Source organism: Dipodomys spectabilis, unplaced genomic scaffold, assembly GCF_019054845.1.
Source record: "Dipodomys spectabilis isolate Male_0828 unplaced genomic scaffold, ASM1905484v1 ptg000499l, whole genome shotgun sequence".
Taxonomy (NCBI): Eukaryota; Metazoa; Chordata; class Mammalia; order Rodentia; family Heteromyidae; genus Dipodomys; species Dipodomys spectabilis.
In genome coordinates, this window is record NW_024871176.1 from 2531394 (window position 1) to 2556434 (window position 25041).

Below are 25041 nucleotides of genomic sequence, written 5' to 3' on the forward strand. Positions count from 1 at the left end.
ATCCCTGAGCCACAGTCCAAACCCCAGGTCAGTGTTTATGAAGGAGGATCGAGAGATTGAAAAACATCCTTCCATGATTGCATTTTCCGAATTACTTTTCTCGTTTTAGGTAAAAGTGCTCATGAACGGATATAGTTTCCTTTTTTTTTTTTTTTAAATCTTGCTGTGTTTCCCTCCTCTTCTTTCTTTATTGTTTTTTGTTTGTTTGTTTTTTTGGGTCCGGTCGTGGGGCCTGAACTCTGGGCCTGGGCGCTGTCCCTCAGCTCTTCAGCTCAAGGCTAGCGCTCTACCACTTGAACCACAGCGCCACTTCCGGCTTTTTTCTTTTTGCTTATGTGGTGCTGAGGAATCGAACCCAGGGCCTCATGCATGCAAGGCAAGCGCTCTACCACTGAGCCACCTTCCCAGCCCCTCTTTGTTATTTTGCTGGTTTGCCCTGCCACTTGAGCCCTGCCTCTAGTCCTGCATTTTGCTAGTTCATTGGAGTTAAAGTGTAGCAGACTTTCCCGCCCAGGCGGGCTCTGAACCCAAATCCTCCTGGTCTCAGCCTCCTGAACAGCTGGGATTACAGGCGTGAGCCTCCAGCGCCAGGCCTCTTGCTTCTCACCTGAGCCCCACAGTGCAAGAGAACCAACTTGGTCCTGTATGCACTCCATGAATCCTTGCCCACGGCAGTGACCTGTGGCTGCATCTGCCTGGAAGCTTCCAGAATGCGAGGCTTTGGGAGATGCAAGCATCCTCATCCTAGGTGGAGGGATGCTCTCACTGAAGCAGAAGCACCTTGTCCCCATCCGGGGATGCCGGGGCTGGGGCGGGCAGGTTTCCTCCCTCTGGGTCTGACGTCAGTGCTTCTGAGCAGGGCCTTGTTGCTGTCTCCTCAGAGCAAGCTGGTCAAGTACTTCAGCCGGCAGCTGTCCTGCAAGAAGAAGGTGGCGTTGCAGGAGCGCAACGCTGAACTCGATGGCTTCCCCCAGCTCCGGCACTGGTTCCGGATCGTGGATGTCCGCAAGGAAGTCGTGGAGGTGACCAGAGGCCACCCTGCTCCCTCCCTTCCCCTTCCCTTTCCTCCCTCTCCACCCCCAGAACCCAGCACCCACCTGCTCCATTCCTCCCCTGGTCCAGCACTGTCCCTAGTACATAGTAGGTCCTCAATTAACGTGGCCAGGATCTCTGAAGTTCCTGGACAGGCTGGCTGAGGGCATGGCTTCAGAGTCAGCTAGAAAGCCTTCCAGCCCTCATACTTAATGGAGTCACTCTAGCCAAGTCATTTCCCTCAGTCCAGAGCTGTCCATGGAGACTTGGTTCCCAGTGGGAATACTTTTTCATCCGTGTTCTTGGCTCCATCTGCCACGTGGGACACTTGCATTGTGGCTGAGGATTGCATTTTGTGGGATGTGGCTGAGATATTGAATCACAGGGTCAGAGCCATGGTCTTCCCACGTGGAAGCCACAGGGAGCGTGGTCCTCCCTTTCTCTCACTGGCTTGGCCTGATGTACAGAGAATGTCCAGCTCATTGTCTGGCAGACCTCAGGCCTCAGCCTGGCAGGTGATTTCCCAATGGCAAAACCAAACCAGAGCATCTGGCTAGTGTCCCCCTTCAGGCTGGGTGTCCCCACTCCAGGAGGAGCCACACCCTCCATGGCCCTGACCTAGTGGAGCCACGCTCTCTCTGTAAAAGCAGAGTCATTGTTGAACCCCCCCTCCCCGTCCAGTCACTTTACCGAGGCTTTACAGGGAGAATTTCAGAGGTAGAATCATCCACACCTTCAAGACCTTTTGAGTGGACAATTATCTCCCACCCTTCTTCCCTTCCTACCTCCCTTTCCCCTCCCCCATTCCTTCTCAATTTAATGTGGAATTAATGTGCATCTAATATGGATCTTGTATTTTAATGCTCTTACATTTAATACAGATCTTGTATTTTCCTGTAATGTACAGATATGGCCACAAGAGGGCAGAAGTATCCTGGAATCCTGCCCTAGCTTAGAATCCATTCCTCCAATTTAACGTGGGAATCTGTATTTTCCTGTAATGTACAGATATGGCCACAAGAGGGCAGAAGGATCCTGGAGTCCTGCCCTAGCCTAGACTCCATTCCCTCCAATTTGAAGTGGAAATCTGTATTTTACTGTAATACTCAGACATGGCCGCAAGAGGGCAGGAGAACTCCATATTATCACCCTAGCTTAGAAGCCAACCCTCAATTTAATGTCTGTGTTTTGCCGTAATACTAAGGCACAGCCACAAGAGGGCAGGAGAATGCCATACTATCACCCTAGCTTAGCCTCCCTCCAATTTAATGTGTTTTGCTGTAATACAAGACACAGCCACAAGAGGGCAGAACTCCACGCTATCATCCTGGCCTAGTCCATCCCTCCAATTGTGCGTGTGTGTGTGTGTGTGTGTGTGTGTGTGTGTGTGTTGCGTTTTGCTGTAATACTCAGGGATGACCACAAGAAGGCAGGAGACCTCCATGATATCACCTAGCCCAGGATCATGATGACTTAGTTTAAATGACAATGATTTTTTTTTACATCGTTACCATTGATTGCTCTTGTGTGTGTGTGTGTGTGTGTGCATGCGCGTGTGCACTAGTCCTTAGACCAGGGCCTGGGCAGTGTCCCTGAACTCCTTTTGCTCAAGGCTAGTACTCTGCCACTTGAGCCATTTCCAGCTTTCTTTGTGATGAATTGGAGATGAGTCTCACGGATGCTTCTGACCAGGCTGGCTTTGAACCTCCCACCCTCAGATCTCAGCCTCCTGAGTAGCTAGGATTACAGGCGTTGAGCCACAGGCGCTCCGGTCCATTGATTGCTCTTACATGCATATATAGATACATCTGTGTTTGACAAATCTGCAGGGTTTGGGGCAGGAGCGGTGAGGCCACAGTTCCTCCACGTTGCTGGCTGGAGCCCTGCATATCTGTTCCTACCTTGGCTGTCCAGAGGCATCCTTTTCCCTACTGTGTACGATTCCCTAGCCCTGCCACATGGCCCTGGATGCCGAGTTGTGTCTCCAGGTGCTCAAGGGTCACCACTAGCACAGAGTGTGCACCTAGCAACCGCCCCTGGTGACTGCCCACAGGGACCTCGTGGCCCAGGCCCAGTGACCCTCCTTCTCCATGCCCTCCCCTAGGAGATCTGCCCCGGGCAGCTGAGCCTGGAAGACCTGCTGGAGATGACGGATGAGCAGGTGTGTGAGACGGTGGAGAAGTTCGGGGCTAACCCCGAGGAGTGTGCCCGGCTCAACGCCTCCCTGTCCTGCCTGAGGGCCGTGCACTTGTCAGGTGAGCAGAGGGGGCTGGGCAGCCTGGGGGGGAAGGTGGGTGTGGGGATGGGGGAGGGTGGATCTTGAGAGGGGTGGTGGTTTCTGGGTCCTTGTGTGGGGGAGCAGGACCCCAGATCTGAGATCTGGGCAGGGTTTACGTTCTGGAGTGCCGTCTGGACTTCTGTTTTGCCAGTTCTGGGGCTTTGACTCAGGGCTTAGCGCTTTTTTCACTTATTGCTCGTATTCTGCCGCTTGCGCCACACTTCTTGCCCAGCTTTTTGCTCTTTAATTGGAGATGGAGTGCGCAGGTCCTGGGGCTGAGCTCAGGTGCTGGGCCCTGTCCTCGAGCTTTTGTTCCCTTAAGGCCACAGCTCCCTTCAAGCTGTTTGGTGATTAATTTTGGTGATTAACTGCTGTCGTGGTTGGCTTTGAACCGCAGTTCTCAGATCCCAGCAATCCCTGTACACCTATGCACACGTGCGCACCCCGTGTGCACGCCCAGGTCTGCACACACACACCCCGTGTGCACGCCCAGGTCCGTGTGCACACATACCCCGTGTGCACGCCCATGTCCGCACCCCCCCCCGCGTGCACGCCCAGTTCCGCACACACACCCCGCGTGCACGCCCAGGTCCGCGCACACCCCCCCCCCCCGCGTGCACGCCCAGGTCCGCGCACACACACCCCGCGTGCACGCCCAGGTTTGTGCGCACACATACCCCGTGTGCACGCCCATGTCCGCACACCCCCCCGCGTGCACGCCCAGTTCAGCACACACACCCCGCATGAACGCCCAGTTCCGCACACACACCCCGCGTGCACGCCCAGTTCCGCACACACACCCCGCGTGCACGCCCAGTTCCGCACACACACCCCGCGTGCACGCCCAGGTCCGCGCACACACACCCCGCGTGCACGCCCATGTCCGTGCGCACACATACCCACGTGCACTCCCAGGTCCGCGCACACACACCCCGCGTGCACGCCCATGTCCACACACACACACCCCGCGTGCACGCCCAGGTCCGTGCGCACACATACCCCGTGTGCACGCCCATGTCCGCACACCCCCCCCCTGCATGCACGCCCAGTTCCGCACACACACCCCGCGTGCGCTCCCAGGTCCGCACACACCCCCCCCCCGCGTGCACGCCCAGTTCTGCACACACACACCCCGCGTGCACGCCCAGTTCTGCACACACACCCCGCGTGCACGCCCATGCCCGCGCACGCACCCCGTGTGCACGCCCAGGTCCGCACACACATCACCGTGTGCACGCCCAGGTCCGCGCACGCACCCCGTGTGCACGCCCAGGTCCGCGCACGCACCCCCGTGTGCACGCCCAGGTCCGCACACACATCACCGCGTGCACGCCCATGTCCGCACACACACCCCGCGTGCACGCCCAGGTCCGCGCACACACACCCCGCGTGCACGCCCAGGTCCGCACACACACCCCGCGTGCACGCCCAGGTCCGCACACACACCCCGCGTGCACGCCCAGGTGCGCACACACACCCCGCGTGCACGCCCAGGTCCGCACACACACCCCGCGTGCACGCCCAGGTCCGCACACACACCCCGCGTGCACGCCCATGTCCGTGCGCACACACCCCGCGTGCACGCCCAGGTCCGCACACACACCCCGCGTGCACGCCCAGGTCCGCACACACACACCCCGCGTGCACGCCCAGGTGCGCACGCGGCCCCGCGGGGCTCACGCTGGTCAGCCCGGGTGCGCTGCGCGCCCGTCCCGGCCGGCCCGGGCTCCGGGGTGGCCCTCGGCCCGGCCCCACGCGCCCCGCTCCTCCCCGGCGCTGCTTCGCTCTAACGACAGAGCCGGGCGGCGCTTTGGTCCCTGTGTGGCCTCTCCCGGCTCCTGCAGACCGGGCTGACCCCTGACCCTCAACCCCTGACCCTCGAGCCCTGAGTGTCACACAGAACACGGATCCAGACGAGCTGACCCCTGACCCTCGAGCCCTGAGTGTCACACAGGACACCACTCCAGCCACGCCCCGGCCTCCCCAGCTCCTTTGGCCCAGCCAGGCGCTCCTGGCTGGGCGGGGCCGAGGGTGACGGCGGGATCGCAACCCCACGGCGCAGGCGCAGGCGCAGGCGCAGGCGCAGGCGCAGGCGCAGGCGCAGGCGCAGGCGCAGGCGCAGGCGCAGGCGCAGGCGCAGGCGCAGGCGCAGGCGCAGGCGCAGGCGCAGGCGCAGGCGCAGCCCGGGAGAGCGCGGCGTGCTCCTGCGCATGCGCGTGCGCGTGGCCGCTGTCCAACAGGGGGCGACCCGCCCCAGGCCGCTCCACGCCATTCTGGAAGCTTCCATCTGGGACCCGGCTGGGAGCGTGGAATCTCCTGACTTTCACCTTAACTATCGGCGTGGCCCGAACCGGGGCTCCGCGCGGGTCCGAGTCCCGGGGGCCGAGGTGCGGGCCGGACCGTCGTGGTGGGGGTCACGGTCACCTGGGGCCGGGAAGCCCGGCCACAACGGGGGCGGGGGTGGAGGGGGCGGGGGGGGAGGGGGCGGGTGGAGGGGGCGGGGGGGGAGGGGGCGGGTGGAGGGGGCGGGTGGTGGGGGGGGGCGGGGGGGAGGGGGCGGGGGGGGCGGGGGGGGGCGGGGAAGGCCCTGGGAAGGGCAGGGAGGGGGGCGGGAGGCCAGGCCCCCCCCCCCCCTCGCTGGAGGACGGGGTCCCCAGCTCCTCTCCCGCCCCTCGGCCGCCCCTCGCGGGGCTGGGAAGCGGACCCCCCCCCAGCCTCGGCCGTCCCCCTGGCGGTCCGCCCGCAGCCGGCCGCGTCTCCTGGGAGGGGAACCGAGAGCGAGAGCGGCCTTGAGTGCTCATTGTTCGGCTCCGTCCACCTGGGAGGAGGCGGAGTGTCCGTCCACCTGGGAGGAGGCGGGTCTCCGTCCACCTGGGAGGAGGCGGGGCCCGCCCGGCCGGCCGGCGCCTGCGTGAACCCCGAGCCCCCCCCGTGAACCCCGAGCCCCCCCCCCGTGAACCCCGAGCCCCCCCGTGAACCCCGAGCCCCCCCCCAATCCGAGACGCGCGTGACACCCACCCGGAGCCACAGACACCAGGGCCAGGCGTGGCAGCGCACACCTACAGTCCCAGCGCCGCGGGAGGCAGAGACGGGAGGATCGCGGCTCGAGGCCGGCCCGGGAGCACCGTCCCGAGGCTCTGCCTGCCAGCCCTGGGACCCCCGGGTCCTGGGGAGGCGGAGCTGGCGAGGACGGTAGTCCGAGTCCCCCGCTTTGCTGCCCGGTGACGCAGCTCCTGGCCGGCCGGGGCGGGAGGCCGCGTGGACGAGGCCGGAGGCCCTGGTGCCCGACCCGGGCCGCCCCGCGCCGCTTGCCCCGGGGGACCCGGCCCCTTCCCCGGGAAGCTGGGGGTTTGGGGGGCATGCCACGTCTCTCTTCTGTCATCCACTTTCCTAACCCTTCCCTTCCACCTCCTTCCCCGGAGCTGACTTTCTCCTCTGTTTTCTTTCTTTCCCAAGACAGCAGTCAGGGTAGAAGGATCAGTAGGAATGACAGTATTCCTAACAGGGATAACAATAATCATAATAAGAATGGTAATAGACCCACACAGTGCCCTGTCTTCTGGAATCACGAGTGTGTGGCTGGAATTCCAGCTGTCTCTTTGGAGGAATCTGTTGCCAGCTAATAGCTTAGTTTTTTGTTTTTTTTAATGTTGTTTTCCCCTCTCCCCGAGCCTTGCCTCAAAGACTCCAGAGCTGAGAGAATTCTGACAACATCTGTTTAATCATCTGAAGGAGACAGGCTTCCCTAGGACGCAGCACATCCCTCCCCCCCTTCCTTTTCTCCCTCTTTTCTCTTCGGTCTCTCTTCCATTCTAGGGGTGGAGGTTCCTGGCACCCAGGCTTAGTGAGCGCAGTGAGAAGTGTGCAGGAAAGAAACGGCCTCATTTCTGAGCAGGTTCCTTCAACATCCCTGGGGAAATACAGCCGGGAGAGTGAGTGAATGGTCCGATCTTCCCACGGGGTGCTTACCAGGTGCATGGCCCCCTTCCCTCCTCCCCGGCCACCCTTCCCACCCCTCAGGTGAGGCCTCGCAGAGCTCTGGCTGGGGAAAGGCACCAACCTGTGACCGCCCGATGGTCAGGCCGCCCTGAGTTCCAGCACCATCTGCGGCCCCAGTCAGCTTGCCTAATAACACAGGGTCTGAGGTCAGGAAAAGTTGCTCAACCTCTCTGGTCCTGCAAATCCTCTCTACAAAATAGCGATACTCTTACCAGCTTATGATGTTTATTTATTTTGCCAGTCCTGGGTCCTGGGCACTGTCCCTGAGCTGCTTTTGCTCAAGGTTAGCGCTCTACCACTTGAGCCACAATGCCACTTCTGGCTTTTTCTGTGTATGTGGTACTGAGGAATCAAAACTAGGGCTTCATGCATGCTAGGCAAGCACTCTACCACTAAGCCACCTTCCCAGCCCTTAGATATTTTTAATGACAATATAATGCCTCCTAGTTAAAGAAACACACAACAACCACAACAACAATAACAATACCATGTGGTGCTGATGGACCGTTCCTCCGTGCCAGGCACTTGGTGCCCTCGCTCGGCAGTCATGCCTCTTCTTGATTCTCCACAGAGAACCCAAGCTGAGCCACTCTCTCAGGCCCGCACCTGCTCACCGGCTGGGTGGGTGGTCTCCAGTGTCTGGGCCTTAAGCTCTGGCCCATCCCAGTTTGGTTTAAGTTAATTTAGAGATAGATGTGGCCACCAGGCAGAGCTCCAGCACCTTCTGGCCAGGGGAGAGAGAGGCCCCTTGTTGCTGTGGTGCTGGCGGTGGCTGGGCCCTGCACCTCCCCGAGCAGATGCACCTCTTCCTTCTTCTCCAAAGGGCAGTCTGTCCTCCCTCCCCCGCCCCGGCTCATCCCATCCCCAGCCCCTGGCCGTGATGAGGAGCATCCAGGGCCACTGAGAACCAATCTGTAAAAAAGAGAGGGAGCAAGCCAATGGCTCACGCCTGGAATCCTAGTTCCTCAGGAGGATCATGGTTCAAAGCCAGCCCAGGCAGGAAAGTTCATGAGACTTATCTCCAATTAACTACTAGAAAGAGGGAAATGGTGTTGTGGTTCAAATTGGAAGAGTGTGAGTATAAAAGCTCAGAGACAGTGCCCAGGTCCTGACTTCAAGCCCCAGGACCAGGAGAGAGACACAGAGACAGAGAGACAGCACGAGCGCAAGCAAGTGCAAATACAGGGGACTGTAGCTGTGCACGTGTGTGCATGTATACTAACACTTGCCTCTGCTAAGGCCAGCCAGCGCCCCCTGGAGGTCACCTTCCAGACTTGAGGTGTCTCTCCTCGTCATTTTCTGAATATTTTGAGAGTAGAGGGCTTGACCCTTCCCTTAGAAGACGCATATATTATTTTTTCTTTTGTTTGTCTAGTGGGTGTTTTTTCCTGCCCTGGCCTTTCAAAAATCTCCTTCCCCCTCCTCTCCAGTGCCAGTAGCCTGTCCCTGCCCAGTGCAGCAAGGCAGTGGGAGCAAGGGTCCCAGGACAGGATGAGGCCGCACCCTGGCCGAGGCTGCAGGCCAGGAGGGCAAGCGTCTTCCCTGGAGGTGCAGCGGGCTCCGGCAGCAGACGGCTGGGCAGAGGTGGAACAAGACGGTGTCAGGTTGTGGCTGTCATAGCACAGGTCAGAAGGAAGTGATGGATTCACTCACTCATCCTCCCGACTCCCTCCCTCTCCCTTTCTAGTGATGATCTAGCAAAACGATCCTTAAATGTAGTCTTCCACCTTCTTCCTTTCTAATTTTCTCCCTTTTGCTCCATTCATCCATCCATCTCCATTTGTCCTTCTTTCTGTCCACCCATCCATCCACTCACCTATCTGTCCATCCACCCATCTATCCATCCATCCATCCATCCATCCATCTATCCATTCATATATCTACCCACTTATCCACCCATCTACTATCCATCTATCCATCTATCCACCCATCCATATATCTAACCATCCATCCATGTATCCATCCATCTATCCATTCATCTACTCATCCACATATCCACCCATATATCCATCCACCCATCCCTATATCTAACCATCCAACCATGCATGCATCCATCTATGCATCATCATCCACCCATCCAGCTATACATGCACCCTTCCATCCATTCACCCATCCATCCACCCACCTCGTTCTTTTAGCCATGTCAGGACAGCTTCACCATAAGGGTGTCCTACAGGAAACTGGCCACGTGTCTCTTTATTCACCCCCTCAGCTGTCTCCCCATCCATCTCCTATCTAGGCGCTCAGCCCCTCCTGTACAGTATGTACTCTACCAGATGCTGCAGACTTGGCAGTGCTGGGCCAGGACCCTGCCTATGGTGATGGACCATCCAACAAAGAAATGTGCTGATGTGAGAATCTGATAAATCCTGGGAGGAAGGGTATGGGAGCCATCTAGCTAGGGAAGTGGGAGAAGGTCTTTCTGAGGAAATAGAATGGCTATGTGGAATGCAGAGGGGAAGGATGGGGTGGAAAGCACTCTCTAAACTGGGGAAATTATGTAAAAAGAAAAAGTATCCTTCCCTTAGGAAATTGGCTAACTTATTTGTGGCCAGAGCAATGACTAGATCCATGTACCCATCTGTCAATCATCTATGCACACGACCAACCATGGCCCTGTCTGCCCGACCATGGATCCATATCCTCCCACTCATGTGCCCATCTATCACACGCCCACACGCAGCCCACACGCAGCCCACACACCCATCTCTCCTTCCACACACATCCATGAAGGCCTCTTGCAGGGCAGGCTCTGGATAGTGAGGTGAATCAGAGACACACCCCTCTTCCCTTTCTTGATCTCTTAGCACAGCCTATAATCGTAGACCACTCCCTCTTTTGGGGGGACATTCTCCTCTCTGAATTTCTCAGGTAGCACCCTGTCCTGCTGGTTCTCTTGCCTCTAGTCACTCATTGGGTCTATCGCTTGCAATCTTAAACTTCACGTGTCGGGGGTGGGACCACTCCTCTTCCTCCAAAATTGTCCTCACTTTAGTAAGTGTTGGTGCCTTCTCTCTGGTTGCAAGTCGTCCACATTTCAGTCCAGCGCCCATGATGCCTCATACATCCCGGTGGTGTTAATGCTGTTTTCAAAACAGCCTCTTTCAGCTCTCTTCTTGCAACTACGACCCTGGCCTCCCCTCTGGTGTCCTTGTTCCATGTTGTCTCCCTCCAAGGCCTTCTGTGTGGAGCCAGAGTGAGCTCTCAAAATCCCGACTCAAAAGTCATACACGTCCCCTGTTCAAAGCCCTCTGTCCCCCGGGGCCTGATTCCCCGGGACCTCACTGGCTTCATTCAGCTCCTTACAGTTTTGTTTATTTCCCGTTTTCTTTTGCAGTTCTTGTGTGCTTTTCTCATCTCCGGACCCCTGTTTATCCTGCACTCTCTGGAGCATGACACTCCATCCTTTTCTTCCTCCCTAGCTGTCACCTGTTGAATGTATTATATAGCGAACGCATATTTAGGCATATTTTTGTTGAAAAGTCTTCCTGTTTCTGCCACTCTCCCCCCCCCCATCACAGCCCAAAATAACACCCAGAATCCTTTGCTCATTTGATTGGTAGCACATGTCCCAGGTTTTCATTGCATGTTTATTTCCCATCTGTGTCATCACGCTGTAGCTTCTTTGAGATGAAAGATGGTGTCCATTTGATTACCATTATGTTCTGATGACCCCCCCCCTCGATCCTGACTCTGTTAACATTTGTTAAAATAAAACAAGAATGTTCCCAGGCATCTTCTTGTCTTTAGGGATATTGTCTGTCCACATAAAAATATACTAGGTAAGAAGTGGAATAAAAACAACTCAGCAACAGTAAAAGACACGGCTGAGTAAACTTGAGTAAACTGTCCACAGCTCAATGCTGTGGACAGACCATTGTGTACATGGGGAGACTGAGGCACAGGGAGGTGACGTCACTTGCCTGAAGTCTCCCAGAAAGAGTGGCCAGGTATCTAAGTCTAGTACCGACTTGTCTCCTGCTCCTGTCCCTTAATCTTGACTCAAAGGATCCCACTCACCTACCACAGCTTTTAGAGGGGTCTGGCCTGAAGACAAGAGTTTAGTTGCTTTGCCATAGGGAGGTCGACCAGATGTTCCCATGTGAGCTTCTGGCCTTGGCGTCTTCTAAAAGGTCTTGAAGACTGGCAGAGCCTAGATGATATTTTACACTGACTCCATCACCGCAGATCTGAAGATCTGTTGAGCTGAGCCTCTGGGTAGGGGGAAGGGAGGGTACAGGGTGGGGTGCCTTTGGTGCTGGGAGTGGGGTGGGGGTGGGATGGTGACCTTGGCCTCTGCCTCAAGTCTTCCTCTTTCTGTCTATCCTTCCTTGGCCAGGACTTACAGCCAGAGCTTGCTTTTCAAATTGATTTCAAAGATAACGATCTGATTTAGTGATTTATCTGATTAAGCTTAAATGTATTATTACATACTTAAACATATTCCAGTGAGCTCAGAAAACGAACCACAGGACTGTCCTGGGCTACATTTCCGGGACCCACTGGAGCAAGTTCAAGAAGAGCATAATCTACTTAGAGGAAAACAGAACCAGGCTCTAATCCAATCAGCATCCGCGTTAGGCAGAGCACCCCTCCCCGCCGCCCATGACCCCGTGCTCGCAGACCAGCCTCTGGAGCCTAGAAGGGGCTGAGGGGTCTGTGTTCAGAGTTTCCAAGGTCAGCTTGACCCAGATGCTCCTCTTCTCCCTCCCTGCTGAGCTGGGTCTTGGGGAGTCTTAGATGTCTCTTATTTGTTTTTCAAGTAACATTTATTTCTCTTTGGGACATTAAAATCATTTATAACCCACAAAAATTTGGAAAACAGAAAAGAATATATATATATATCCCATCAATTATGATCATGCCTATCTTCACATCTTAATGTGAGCTATTTCACATGAAGTATTTCAGTATTTAAAAGTGCTTTCAAAATCACCCAAGGAAGATACAATTACATTTTAATTATAATAATTTCCTGGCTTCTTCCCCCCCCATATCCATTTTTAACAAAAGAGAAATGATATTAAGATGAGATAGCTTGTCTCATACCCTTTTCTCCTTAGCTTCATTTATTTATTTTAGCCGGGTTGTTAATTAGTTTTCTGAAAATCACTGGTGACACCTCATTTCTTCCTGCAAATATGGCAATTTTGTGCGGCTGTTGTTCAGGGTTCTGTTGTGATTTTTTTTCCTTTGCTTCTGTTGTCTCTTGAGTGATTGTTTCTACACATATTAACGTGTCATCCTCGGGTGGCCCAAGGTGTGCTCGGTGGTAGTAGATTTTCATGTGGTACCCAGGGTACATGCTGGACCTAGAAGGTAGAGTTGATGTTTGCAGAAGGGGAGAGAAGGGCTCTGGCTGCCTGCTGTGGGCACCTCTGGCCTTGGATGGCTGTGGTGCTAGGAGCTTGCTCCATGGCCACTTTGTCTGGCTTTCTACCCTGACATGAGCTCACAGGCTGCCACCACCAGGGAGTTTCCCAGCATGCTTCCTGTCTACACCTCCTCCCTTCCCCTCCCTCATCCCTGTGGGTCGTTCGATGCTCACCATCCTGTCTTCAGTGTGGGCTGGCATCCGGGGAGCTGGGGTGTGGTGGGGGAGATGGATGGGCAGCAGTAAATGGTGTGCCCTGGGGGCCCCCTTGGGTCCCCTGTGTCCCGGGACTTGTCCTTTGTTGTCGGCCCTTGATAGCATTCATTTCTCCTCCTGCAGCTACAGAACACATTCGCCGGCTTCACAGGCTGGCCTGCAAGCACACCTCACCCCAAGAAAGCAATCCCGGTGTGCACACATTTATCAACTGCGTCTCAGGGGCTGGCCGCTGGGCCCCGTGTGTGTCCTGTGCCCCCCAAGCACCTCGACTTGCTACCGCGGCACGTGATTTACCACAGTCCGGGGAGGCTGGCATTTTTGCTGTTCCCAGATTACAGACAAGGGAGTGGAGACACAGAGGGGCCAAGCACCTTGCTTCAGGCCACACAGCCAAGAACTGACCCACAGGCCTTGCTGATAACCATTGGCCCCATACTGGCTCAAGCAAGGCTTTGCTTCCCACGTGAGGAAGCTGCCGGAAGCCAGGTGGGGACCTGGGGTTTTGGCCCCCACTAGTTTGACCCCGGAGATCACTCTTTAATGCCAATGCCGGCCAGCTTTGGCTTTGAGGGGCACTGTGGACGAGCTGGAAGGTGGGGGAGGCCCTGTCTCTGAAGGGAGATAGGACCTTTCTTGACCCATTGTCCTAGGTTCCAAGGTCCAGCCCGGGTCTTGTGGGTAGAGGTTTCCAGCCATTAATACTGAGGGCTGTGATTATGATCCTGAGATTGGGGTAGGGGGTGGGAGTCGTCCTTTGTTTGGAGACAGTGTCTCACTCTGTAATCCGGGACAGCTTCCAACCCTGGATCTTCCTTCTTCAGCCTCTCATTCCCCTCCCAGGGCTGGGATTACAGGCATGCGCTTCCACACCGGACCAGAGGTCCTCTCTTTAGGGAGTGGTGAGCCTGCTGTGGGCCTGTAACTCTCTCTAAGCTGAAATGTATATTGAGGATATGAGACACAGGAGCCCTGCCAGCCCCCTCCCCCTTCTCTCCATTTATTGAGTCATTAATTAGAACCATCTAATTCCCCATATCGTTTCGTTATGGGGATGCGGGGGAGGGTGATTGAAAGAGAGAAAGTCAGATCATTATCTCCTGCCACACTCAGAGCCTAATGGAGTTTTGCTAGAATGGTTTCGAAATTCAGATGTGAAGAGACAGCTTATCTTCAGGGGCTTCTCATCAGCAAACTTCCTCTGCCAGGGGACAGAGCCTTGTTGTGGAAAGGCTGGGCAGAGCCCCCAGTGGCCTGTGACAACTTTCTCGTGAACAAGAGCTGCACTTGGTTCAACTCTGACTTCCGGGATTCTGAACAAGGTCTAGCAGAAGGATGTTGGCTCTTCAGCCTGGGCCTTTGCAGTTCTCTGAGCAGCTCCAGGCTCTGTCGGAGCTGACAGGCGGTGGGCAGACCTGCATGCTCTTCCCTCAGCCTCCCTGCCGTGTCTGCAAAGTGATGACAGTCGCCCTGCGTCACGGAGGGATGTGAGTGAACTAAAGTAATGCTGTAATCTCAACCACATGGGAGGCAGCGTTAGGAGGATTGGGGTCTGAGGCTGGTCTCGGCAACAGCGTTTGAGATTTATCTGCAAAGCAAACTAAAAACTAAAGGACTAGGATGTGGTTCAAGTGGTAGAGCCCGTGACTAGCAAGCACAAGGCCCTGAGTTAAAACCCCAATCAGTATCCCACAAAAAGATAAAACAATGTTTTTAGGACTCAGCCCTGCTCCTTGACTCCAGGCAGTGTTCAGTGTGCTCCTTGGGCTCCAGGCTCAGAGCTACTTATTGGGTCATTGCTTCAGTTATGAATGTGTGACAAGCACTTGGACCTTAGGCATGATGGAAGCAGCCGTTGTGTTTTGCTTATAGATTCTGAGCTCTTGGGAGAAACACAGAGGCTTGGTTTGACCAGCTCCACTATGGCTGGGGTGTGAATCACCACGCATGTGACAGGATAGCAGCAGCACGACTAAAAATGCAGGAGGCGTGGCTTCATGCTCCGGAGGCGTGGCTTCACCCCCAGGAGGTGGCGCTTCACCCAAGGAGGCATGGATTCAACCTCAGGAGGTGTGGTTTCACCCTTAGGAGTCAGGGCTTTACCCTCAGGTGGCAAGGCTTAATCCTCAGGAGGCGTGGTTTCATCATCAGGAGGCGGGGCTTAATCTTCAGGAGGTGGGGCTTTACCCTCAGGAGGTGTGGTTTTAGTCTCAGGAGGTGGGGCTTGGTCCTCAGGTGGTGGGGCTTTAGTCTCAGGAGGCGGGACTTCATCCTTAGGAAGCAGGGCTTCACCTTCAGGCGGTGTGTGGTTTTAGTCTCAGGAGGCAGGCTTCACCCTCAGGAGGTAGGGCTCAGTAGGTCTGAGGTGGGGGACTTTGCATTCTTGCCAAGCCCCTGGTATTGCCCAGGCTGGACAGGACTGTGTTTTAAGAAGCCAGTGCCCAAGGTGCCGTTCTCCCAAGTTGCTTTCCTTGAAGCTGGTGGAGCAGAGCGGATGGGGCTGTTTCTCCTGCAGCCACAGTGGTGGGGGGGACGTTACCCCATGTTGTCACACAGATGTGTGGCCATGGGGGGTGGCCTCAGGTAGGTGTGGGGGCAGGCAGGGCCTGGAGGAAAGAGATCACCTAGGGCCAGGTTGGGGCGCTATGGGGGGATAACTTCCTCAGCCCCGGCCACCCCTCGCTTGTGGAACTCTGAAACTTCTGCCATGCAGACAGCTGGACATACATTGTTTGGGGGGGGAAAATCCCTTCTTTCTTGATGGATATAGTGACGACTCGTCAACTTATCAAATTCTGGTGCCTTTTGAGAAACATCCCAGAACACTTCAATTTTGATTTAACTTAATTTTCTGTCACAATCGTCATGCTCCTGCATTCATTTATTTTTAGCTTTGCGTTATAAGCTCATTAGTGTTACCGATTTCTTTCTTTCATCCCTGTTTTCCTTTTTTTTTTTTTTTCTCGGAGCAACCAAAATAGCACCCTCAAAAGAAAACACAAAGACCAGCCGACCATCTGGGGTAGCTGCACAGCGAAGCCATCTTCTCAGAGCAGTGGCCATGTTAACCACATTTCTTCTGCATGCTAGCCGGAAATGATCGGGGAAAATATCAGAACCAGACATCACTTTTGAAATGGAGAAAAGGTTACTTCATCATCTGCTGGCAGTTGATAGAAATAGTGTAGAGCCCTGCTGGATGCAGTGGTTCACTCCTCTAATCCCAGCTACTCAGGAGGTGTGGAGATGAGAAGGATCTCAATTCTAGACTAACCTAGCCATACAGTTAAGGAGATTCCCCTAATCTCAATCAATAAAAAGCTGGTGCTGCATGCCCGCCATTCTGGCTATGTAGGAAGCATAAGTAGGAGGATTGTGATCTGGCCCTGTCCAGGCTGGCCCAGACATAAACGCAAGATTCGCTTAGAAACATAGATGAAGTAAAAAAGGGCTGGGGCTGTATGGTTGAAGTGGTAGAGTGCCTGTTTAGCAAGTGCTTGGCTTGGAGCTCAAATCCCAGTATCTCCAGCAAGGGGAAAAAAATAGGGAAAAAAATACAGTTCAATGAGAAATGAGAATGCTAGTTTGCTGAAGTATTTGAGTAAAAATCACTCAGATCCATTTGTTCCTTGGTGGGCAGCTCCCCGGTGGCCAGGTCTTGGGGTGGGGGTGGGGTGCCTGGCGGTGGGCCTTGTCTCTTTACCCCTCTCTCCCTGTGGCTCTGTGGTTTTAAGGTAGGGAGGAGGGGGAGGCTCACACTGGCGGGAATCGCCGGCTCCATGTCTCCTTCTCTCTGTTCTACGAGCTGGTGGTGGGTGGCAGTGACATTGTCCCCCCCTCAGCGTCTCCCCTGTCAGGTCTCATCAGGACCCCACAGCCCCCCTGCGGCAGCGCGGATTTCATCCCAAGAAAAGGAAGTGTCATCAGGGCTGGGTTGGCGGAATGGGCCCTTGGTAATGGATGGTGACAGGTGCTGGGGACTGCCACGCGGTTCTCAAGGCCCTGCTGTGCCGCCCGCTTGTGCGGGAAGATGTTTGTGTTTCCAACTCACCCAACACCGGCACAGCCATGTGACTAAACAGAAATGAGATACTGCTGGCGCGTGCCACCAGGTGGGCGAAACTTGAACCTTGAACCTTAAACCCAGGAAGAGCCAGACACCAAGAAAGGGCCACAGGTAGCTGGCTTCCATTTCAAGGCTGGGAAGGAGCAAATCCACAGAGACAGAAAGAAGATTGCTTGTCCTGGAGGGGCCGGGGGTCGGCAGGGATGGCAGGGCTGCTTCACGGTACTCAGCCTCCTTTTGGGGAGATGGGAGCAGCTGAGCATCATGGTGAATGCCAATTCTGCTGTAGCATGTAGCTAAGCACACTGGTGCTTATGGGCATCTTGTGGCATCTTCGCCCATGCCTGCAGCATGGGGTGCTAGTTGAGGCTGAGTGACAGACCCCTCCCCCCAGACAGACACCTTTCCTCCCACATCCTCTCTGGGGGGGTTGTTCCAGGACATTCTATTCATTCTTTTGTTTTGCTGGTCCTGGGGCTTGAACTCAAGGCCTGGGTGCTGTCCCTGAGCTTCTTTTGCTCAAGGCTAGCACTCTACCATTTGAACCACAGCCATCCTTCTGGCTTTTTACTGGTTCATTGTCAATGAGAGTCTCATAAATTTTTTTTCCTGCCCAGGCTGGCTTTGAACCTCGATCCTCAGATCTCAGCCTCCTGAGTAGTTGGGAAGACAGGTGTGAGCCATCAGTGCCTAACTTAAATAAGCGCTTTAGCATGGGGAAGGGCAGGGCAGACACGGGAGTCTCTTGGGAGATAGAGTGGGTATCAGGCCTCACACCCTGCCACCCACAGCCAGCAGGCATCCTCTGGAAAGAACTCCTGAAGCTCTAAGTGGAGTGACCCTGTCTGGGTTGCACTGGGGCGGGGGTGCTCCCAGGACAGAGCTTCCAATGCTCCTGGGGACATCCTAGACAATGAACTTACCTCATCCTCTGTCTTGCCCAAACCTTCTCTCTGGCCTAGAACTCCATCCCCCCCCCCCCCCAGCCTGCTCCCAGCTCTGGGGGGATGGCAGCCCTCCCTCCCTCCCTCCCTCCCTCTCTCCCTTCTCTCTCTCCCTCCATTCCCTTCCTCAGGCACCACCTGAGGAAGGAGAGCAAATTCCTTCTCTCTCTTTGTCTTCATGCACCATAAATCACCCTGACAAGGCCTGTTATTACTTAACTCTGTGTTCTCTCCAAGAGGGAAGGGAGGGAGAGCAGGAGAAAAACATCATTTTGCCCCGAATTGCTTCAAGAATGGAAATATTGTTTCTTACGAATTAATATTCATTAAACAGATCAGGTAAACACTCAGTAATGACAATGCATAGGCCATTTATCAAGCCAGCGTCAGCCTGCAATTATCAATCAGATGGCACTGAGAGAAGCAGTAATGGAGGCTGCGTGTGTGTGCCTTTGTGCGCGCACGCGTGTGTGTGCGCGCCAATATTGGGGCTTAAACTCAGAGCCTGAGTGCTTTCTCTTAGGTTTTTCACTCAAGGCTAGTGCTCTGCCACTTGGAGCCATTTTTTTCTTTTCTTTTTGATGGTTAATTAGAGATAAGAGTCTCACAGACTTTTCTGCCGCCCAGCTTCTGCTGACATTTTGATGTCAGTCCAGTCAGACCTGCTTGTGACATCAGCCCACCCGTGGTTAGGGTAAGAAGTGGGTGTGGGATTAAGCTGCCATAGAGTGTCTTCTTTGTCATAGCAGCAGGCAGAGACTCATATGCTGCCTGCTGTCCCAAGGGAGGAGCCAGGCTCCCAGCATATCCCGTCAGTGTTCCAGCCTGAGGACAGCTCTGTGTGTGTGTGTGTGTGCACTCGCGTGCACATGCGCGTGTGTGCGGCAGTGTGTGGCAATGTGTATGGGTGTGAGTGTGAGCGCATACTGGCGCATGCACACAAGTGTGTGAGTGCATGCCCGAGTGTGTGTGTGAGTGTGAGTAGAGTGTGGGAGTGAGTACGCCCCCGGCGTTTGCCCTTCGAGCACTGGGGTATTTTTAGGGGTGACTCATTGCATGAAAATAACTGGTTATTTTTATGATCGAGTGCATCAATCACGAACGCCATCTCCCTCTCTGGAAAAATCTCAGCCAACCGGCAGCCGAGACTGGAAGTCGGGGATGAGTCAGCCGTGGGGCCAGGAGCAGGGGCAGGACCAGGCTCCTAATAATAGTTGCCTGGGTGGAGGGTACTCCGGTCTGCCAAGGGATGCTGGGTATGCAGGACTGGGGTTGATGTAAGCAGACCCTTTCTCCCAGTCATACCTGCTCCCAGACTTGGGAAGATGCCACCAACTCACAAGAACCCTTCTTTTTATTTTTGACAGTACTGGGGTTTGAACTTACGTTTGCTAGGCAGTGCCCTACCACTCAGCTAAGCCCACTATGGGTACATCAGGCCCCCATCGCCTGACCACGCCCACCGGACCACATCCACTGTGACTGAGCCATGCCCACTACCCCCCTCAAACCTGAGTTTTTGGGGGCTTGTATCAGACCACAGCCCCAGTGAACAGTTCAAATTGGGAGCCTTACCCATCTGCCAGCATCAGCCTGCCATGTTGGTTCATAACCATGGTTGTGATGCTATTAAATGAGAAATCAGTGTTAGACAGTTCCACTTGCTCTGTGATGATGATGATGATGATGATGATGGTGGTGGTGGTGGTGGTGGTGGTGCTGATTTTGTGCCCATACTGGGACTTGAACTCAAGGTCCTCATGCTCTAGCTTGCTTTTTTCACTCAACACTTACTACTTGAGCCCCAGCTCCACTTGCAGCTTTTTGCTAATTAATTGGAGATAAGAGTGTCACGGAGTTTTCTGCCAGGCAGGCTTGGCTTAAATTTGCAATCCTCACATCTTAGTCTCCTGAATAGTTGGGATGCTAGACATAAGCCACTGTAGCCTGGCTGCTATCATTTTCTATACTTATGACTGCAGACACGTTTTCAAGCAGTGTCTGAAAGTTCTGCTTCTTGCCCAAAAGTTATAGGGATCAACTAACAAGCACTTGGAAATATTCATGCACATCCTTAATCTGCTAACCCCCGCCCAGGGTCTCTCTGCCTGAGCTGTCTGTGGCAGGCAAAGGCAGGGAGCAGATGTTCAGATGCCCACTCTGAAATTCGAAGCCACACTTTTGCCTGTTTATACAGGTTTAATAGGAAGTGACAAAGAACTTAGACACTTGCCTAGAGTTCCTGAAATTATTTTCCCCCTCGAGAGATGGCTTTTATTTCTCTCAGTCTCTTATCAGAGGAGGCCAAAAGAAAAATGGTGCACCTTGCAAATGCTTTTCATCAAGCTGGAGACCTTTCATTTCTTAAGTCCCATTCCTGTCTCCCCGCCCATCTCAAGACTTGAAATAAAATGACTTTCCAGAAACGGGTGACAAGATAGGGAAGATGACGATTACTATCCCTTGGAGCTTCTTGTTGCCACACCTTTCCTATTTAAAATGAAAAATTACCTCTTTTTCCCTCAGACTTTATTAAAAAGAGGATCAAAAGGAAGAAGGGTGGGTTGAGATGCTTCTGTAGCTTCTTCCGTGCGGAGTGGAGTCGCTAGCAATTTAGCAGCCGGCAATTTGGAGTAATGAAATGAGACCTTTTTCTTCTTTTTTTTCTTTTTTCTTTTTCATCCCCAGACTTCTGATTTTGAGATGGAGGGGATGGAAAGGAAGAATATTTCATGGCGAAGGGAATTTGGTGGGGAGGGGCGGGTAAAGATTGGCTTCCATCCTTTTTGATCTTTTTAGGCTTTGAAAAGAAACTTTTAGGTAAGGCAGGGAAATTAGCAAAGATGGTGGGGGGAGCAGGGAGAGCTGGAAGCTCCTTGAACACAGTGCAGTGCAGTGCAGTGTGTATGTGTGTGTGTCCTTGGAGGAACTATAGGTTGTTTAGGGAAGTGGAGTATCTCCTATTGCCACAGATGACTTTACCGACTTGCGGTCTCTTGTCCAGTAGCATGGATGCAGGCCAGCATGAAGGGTGCTGGACCCTCTAACTCACACGCTCACTATGAGATGGCATGAAACACATGTTGTTGCTTCTTGCTGGAACATTCCAGGGCTGCTGTCAGGAAGCCCCTATCATTTAATTTTATCACAGTTCTGGGGCTTGAAGTGTTGAGTCAGGGTGTGTACTGGACTGTACCCCTCTAAAGTCTGGGGAACTATCTATTCTGAGCCTCTTTCTCCCTGGTTGTTGTCTGGTGAGGGCCAGGACTCCTCAACATTCCTTGGCTCATAGCCTCATCCTTACAATCTCTATATCCATCTTTATTCAACCTTTCTATGTCCCACCTTTTCTTTTTCTGTTTCCCTTTTTTCTTTTTAGCACGGGGTTTGAACTCAGGGCTTCATATTTGCTAGTCAGGTGTTCTACCACTTGACCTGTCTTTTTAAAAGTTATTAAAACCTCTTGAGTGTGAAGCTACTGTGCTTGATCCTGTCTTTTCCTCTTTATGGATATCACCAAGTAACACAGGCTGGCCTTGAAATCATGATCTTTCTGTCTCAGCCTCTCCAGTGCTGGGATTACAGGCATGAACCACCATGCTCCTCTTACCCATCACGGTTTATATCAGCAAAGACTCTTTTATCAATAGTGCATGGGGGGGGGGGTTCGGAGTATCTTTCTTGGGGGAGCTCAATTCAACCTCAATAAGGGCTGGCTGAGTTTGCCCTTGGAGACATGAGGGTAACGCCTGGAAAAATCTGTAAGACAAGGACTAGGAAATGTTGCGTGCTGGCTCTGTGTCAGGCAGGAACAAGGCTCCGTATACCTTCATCTCATTGAATCTTCAGTGGCATCTTGCAGATAGGCGTTTTCTCCTGTTGTCCACAAACACGCCCGCAACACTGGCGGGTGCCAGTCCTTAAGCCGGGTGACTTGTCCTTGCCACACCCCGGGAACCCCCGCGCCGGAGTTCCGCGCTACCCAGTCACACGTGGAGACACTGAGTCACAGCCGGGAAACGCATCCACCAGCGCGACCTCCGGCTCGATGCGGAGTGGGAAGGAGCTGCCCGGCCTCCGGGCCCGGCCTCCCTCCCTCCCTCCCTCCCTCCGGGGCCCGCGGGGCCTCCCTCCCTCCCTCCCTCCGGGGCCCGCGGGGCCTCCCTCCCTCCCTCCCTCCGGGACCCGCCGCGGGGCCTCCCTCCCTCCCTCCCTCCGGGACCCGCCGCGGGGCCGGCCTCCCTCCCTCCGGGCAGCGCCAGGGCTGCCTGACGCCCCCAGCCCCAGCCGAGCGGCCCTTCCCTGCTGTGTGGCCTCCGCCCCGTCTCTTGCCCACCTCGGGTCTCCGTGTGGCGCGGATCCAGTGTGCACGTGCCGCGGGGTGCCCGTGACGTGGTACAATTGCGTAGGCTGTAAGGGACACGCGAGGCGACGCGCACGTGCTTGTGTACCTAGGACACGGTACGCGTGCGGTGTAATAATTGCACGTGACGCCACGTGCGCACGCTGTAAGGGACGCACCGTGCCAAGCACATGCGCACACCGGGTGACTGGCCCGCGGCCTGCTGGGGCTACCACGTGCTAGTGAGAAGGCGCATGCGCATGACGTCGGGCGTATATGACGAAGCGCGACGTCAGGCGCACACAGGCATCTGGTTGGTGCGCCTCGGCTCACGTGTTTCCCATTTCCACGCAGGTGGGAACCCCTCCAAGCAAGACTGGACAATCCAATGGCCCACGCCGGAGCCCGGCAAGGAGAACAGCCCGCTGTGCCCCGCGGAGCCCGCGGCCCGCGCCCGCGCCCCGCACCCGTCCCCGAGCCCCCGCGTGCCGGCCCGCTGCGCCCCGCACCTGTGCCACCCCGCGCCCGCGGCGCACGGGGACCCCCGGGCCCACGGGGACCGGCTCTCCGTGGACCGCCCCGGGCCGCTAGAGTCGGGACCCCGCTCTCTGCCGCCCTCGCCCCGGCAGCGGCACGCGGCGCGCACCCCGCCGCGGACCCCCAACATCGTCACGGTGACCCCGCCTGGCACGCCGCCCGCGCGCAGGAGGAACAAGCTGAAGCCCCCCGGAACCCCGCCGCCCTCCTCCCGCAAGCTGATCCACCTGATCCCAGGCTTCACCGCGCTGCACCGCAGCAAGTCCCACGAGTTCCAGCTGGGCCAGCGCCCGGACGAGGCCCACACCCCCAAGTGAGTGCGGGGGACCCCACGCCCCCAAGTGAGTGCAGGGCCCTGCGCACCCGAGTGAGTGCCCGGGGACCCCACGCCCCCAAGTGGGTGCCGGGGTAATTGTCTGGGGACCCCCACACCCTCAAAAGAGTGCCAGGGGGTGTTGTTTCCAGACCTCTACACCCTCAAGTGAATGCTTGGGGACCTCCACAGCCCCCAGTGAGGTAGAAGTGTGGAGCTAAGCACTGATGGGGAGATGTTCTAATCACGGCGCAGACATCGGCCCACCCTGACTTGGTCTCTGCTGTTCCTAGATCTGCTAGGAAGTAGCCTTGGGGTCTTAGCCTTGACCTCACTGAGTCTTAGCGTTCTTGCTGCGGGTCTGGGTGGTTGGAGTATATTTCCATCTTTAAATTGGAGGTTACGACCCATTAGTGGGGTGATGGGACATTTGAATACACGGTGACCAGCATTCCAAAAGGGAAATAGAACTTTGAGTGGAATATATTAGAATGCGTGGCAGGTGTTGGCAGTGTTGTTTTATGAAGCTTGTTCATATATGTGTGTGTATCCGTGCATTTATACATTCTATACATCATGCACACTTTTTTTTTTGCTGTGGGAATTCTCTAGATAACTTTGATTCTAGAATGAACCCCATTAGGGAGTGGGTGAGAAGGTTGAGAGGCCAAACCTTTGTCTGGTGGAAGGCAGCCACAGAGTTCTAGAACATTTGGGTTGCTGCTTTCTTGCTCAGGTTGGGTAACTTCGCAGACTTAGCAGTATGTGTGCTACTAACTGGCCACCTTCCATCCACCCTTATTTCTTCCTAAGTGGAGGTTCAAGAGTGCCTCTGAACAGCGTCTTTCAGAGCTGTTTGCTCCTGGCATCTTTGGAACACAAAGCACCCTGGGAGGTCTTGGGTTGATGGAAGTCTGCTTCAGTAAGATCTTCTATCCTTGGCCTTTTCAGACACACATGAGTGTGTTTATCAGATGGTCTCTCTCTCTTTCTCCCCCCTCTCCTCGCTCTTCTCTCCTTCCCCCTTCCCTCCCCCTCCCTTCTCTCTTTTTCACGTCCCTGGTAGCCTCTGTTGGGCCTCTTCAGGAAGAGCATCACCAGAAAATAAGACATTATTAGCAAGGGCTCAGCTGGGCACCTGGTAGTCAAGTAATGCTGCCAAGATTGGTCTTAACCAAATCCACATTTCTGTACAATGCTCCTGAAATATCTATTGTCTTCTTTCCCTTTCCTTTTCTCTCTATTTATTTTTTTTTCACTTTACAAGTGTGTGGCTTTATTCCTCTGGCATCATTATGAAAGGTGTACACACACACAAGTGGAGAAAGGCTCTTTCACTTTCTTAGCGAGTAATTCTCAACAAAGATGCAAGTTTAAACCACTCAGGGGGCTATTATCAACACAGTGGGAAGTATATATTGCTTCTCACATTTCCTGTTTTTCTTTTTTCTGGTACTGGGGTTAAACTCAGGGCCTCATGCTCTTGCTTTGCTTTTTTTTTTTTTTTTTTTTTGCTCAAGGTTGACCCTCTACCACTTGAACCACACCTCCACTTCTGGGATTGTTTTTCCCCCTGATGTCCAGCCATGAATTCTCAGTCTTCTGAGTAGCTAGGGTTACCAGCTACCAGTGCCTGCCTGGTTTTTTGCATTTTCTCTGTACACTTTCAGTATAGCCCAGTAGTGTGGAAGTCCTTCTTGAGAGGACAAAAATTGATTCTTGGATAAGAGGTAAACATTTTTATACTCATTAGTGGACCCCCAAAGAGTCATAGTACATAAACAGATATCCAGCGTATTTGTAGCACTACATTTAAAAGACATCTATTTTGTTTATTTTTGCATATAAATTATTGTCTTAATTTTATGTATATATGGAGCCCAGTGTGATAATTTGATATATCTATGTAATGTATTCTTCAGTGTATGCCATCTTCTTTT

The 25041-nt window shown here is 54.4% G+C and overlaps 1 protein-coding gene across 1 annotated transcript in view; it reads left to right on the forward strand.

The window, feature by feature from the left end:
• Nucleotides 1–25041, forward strand: part of Ksr2 (kinase suppressor of ras 2) — a 197574-nt gene that overhangs the window by 36185 nt on the left and 136348 nt on the right. Inside the window, exons 2-4 of the mRNA XM_042669592.1 lie at nt 882–1022; nt 3137–3287; nt 22606–23101. Of these exons, the coding sequence (XP_042525526.1) occupies nt 882–1022; nt 3137–3287; nt 22606–23101 (788 nt within the window). The remainder of the gene's footprint in view (nt 1–881; nt 1023–3136; nt 3288–22605; nt 23102–25041) is intronic.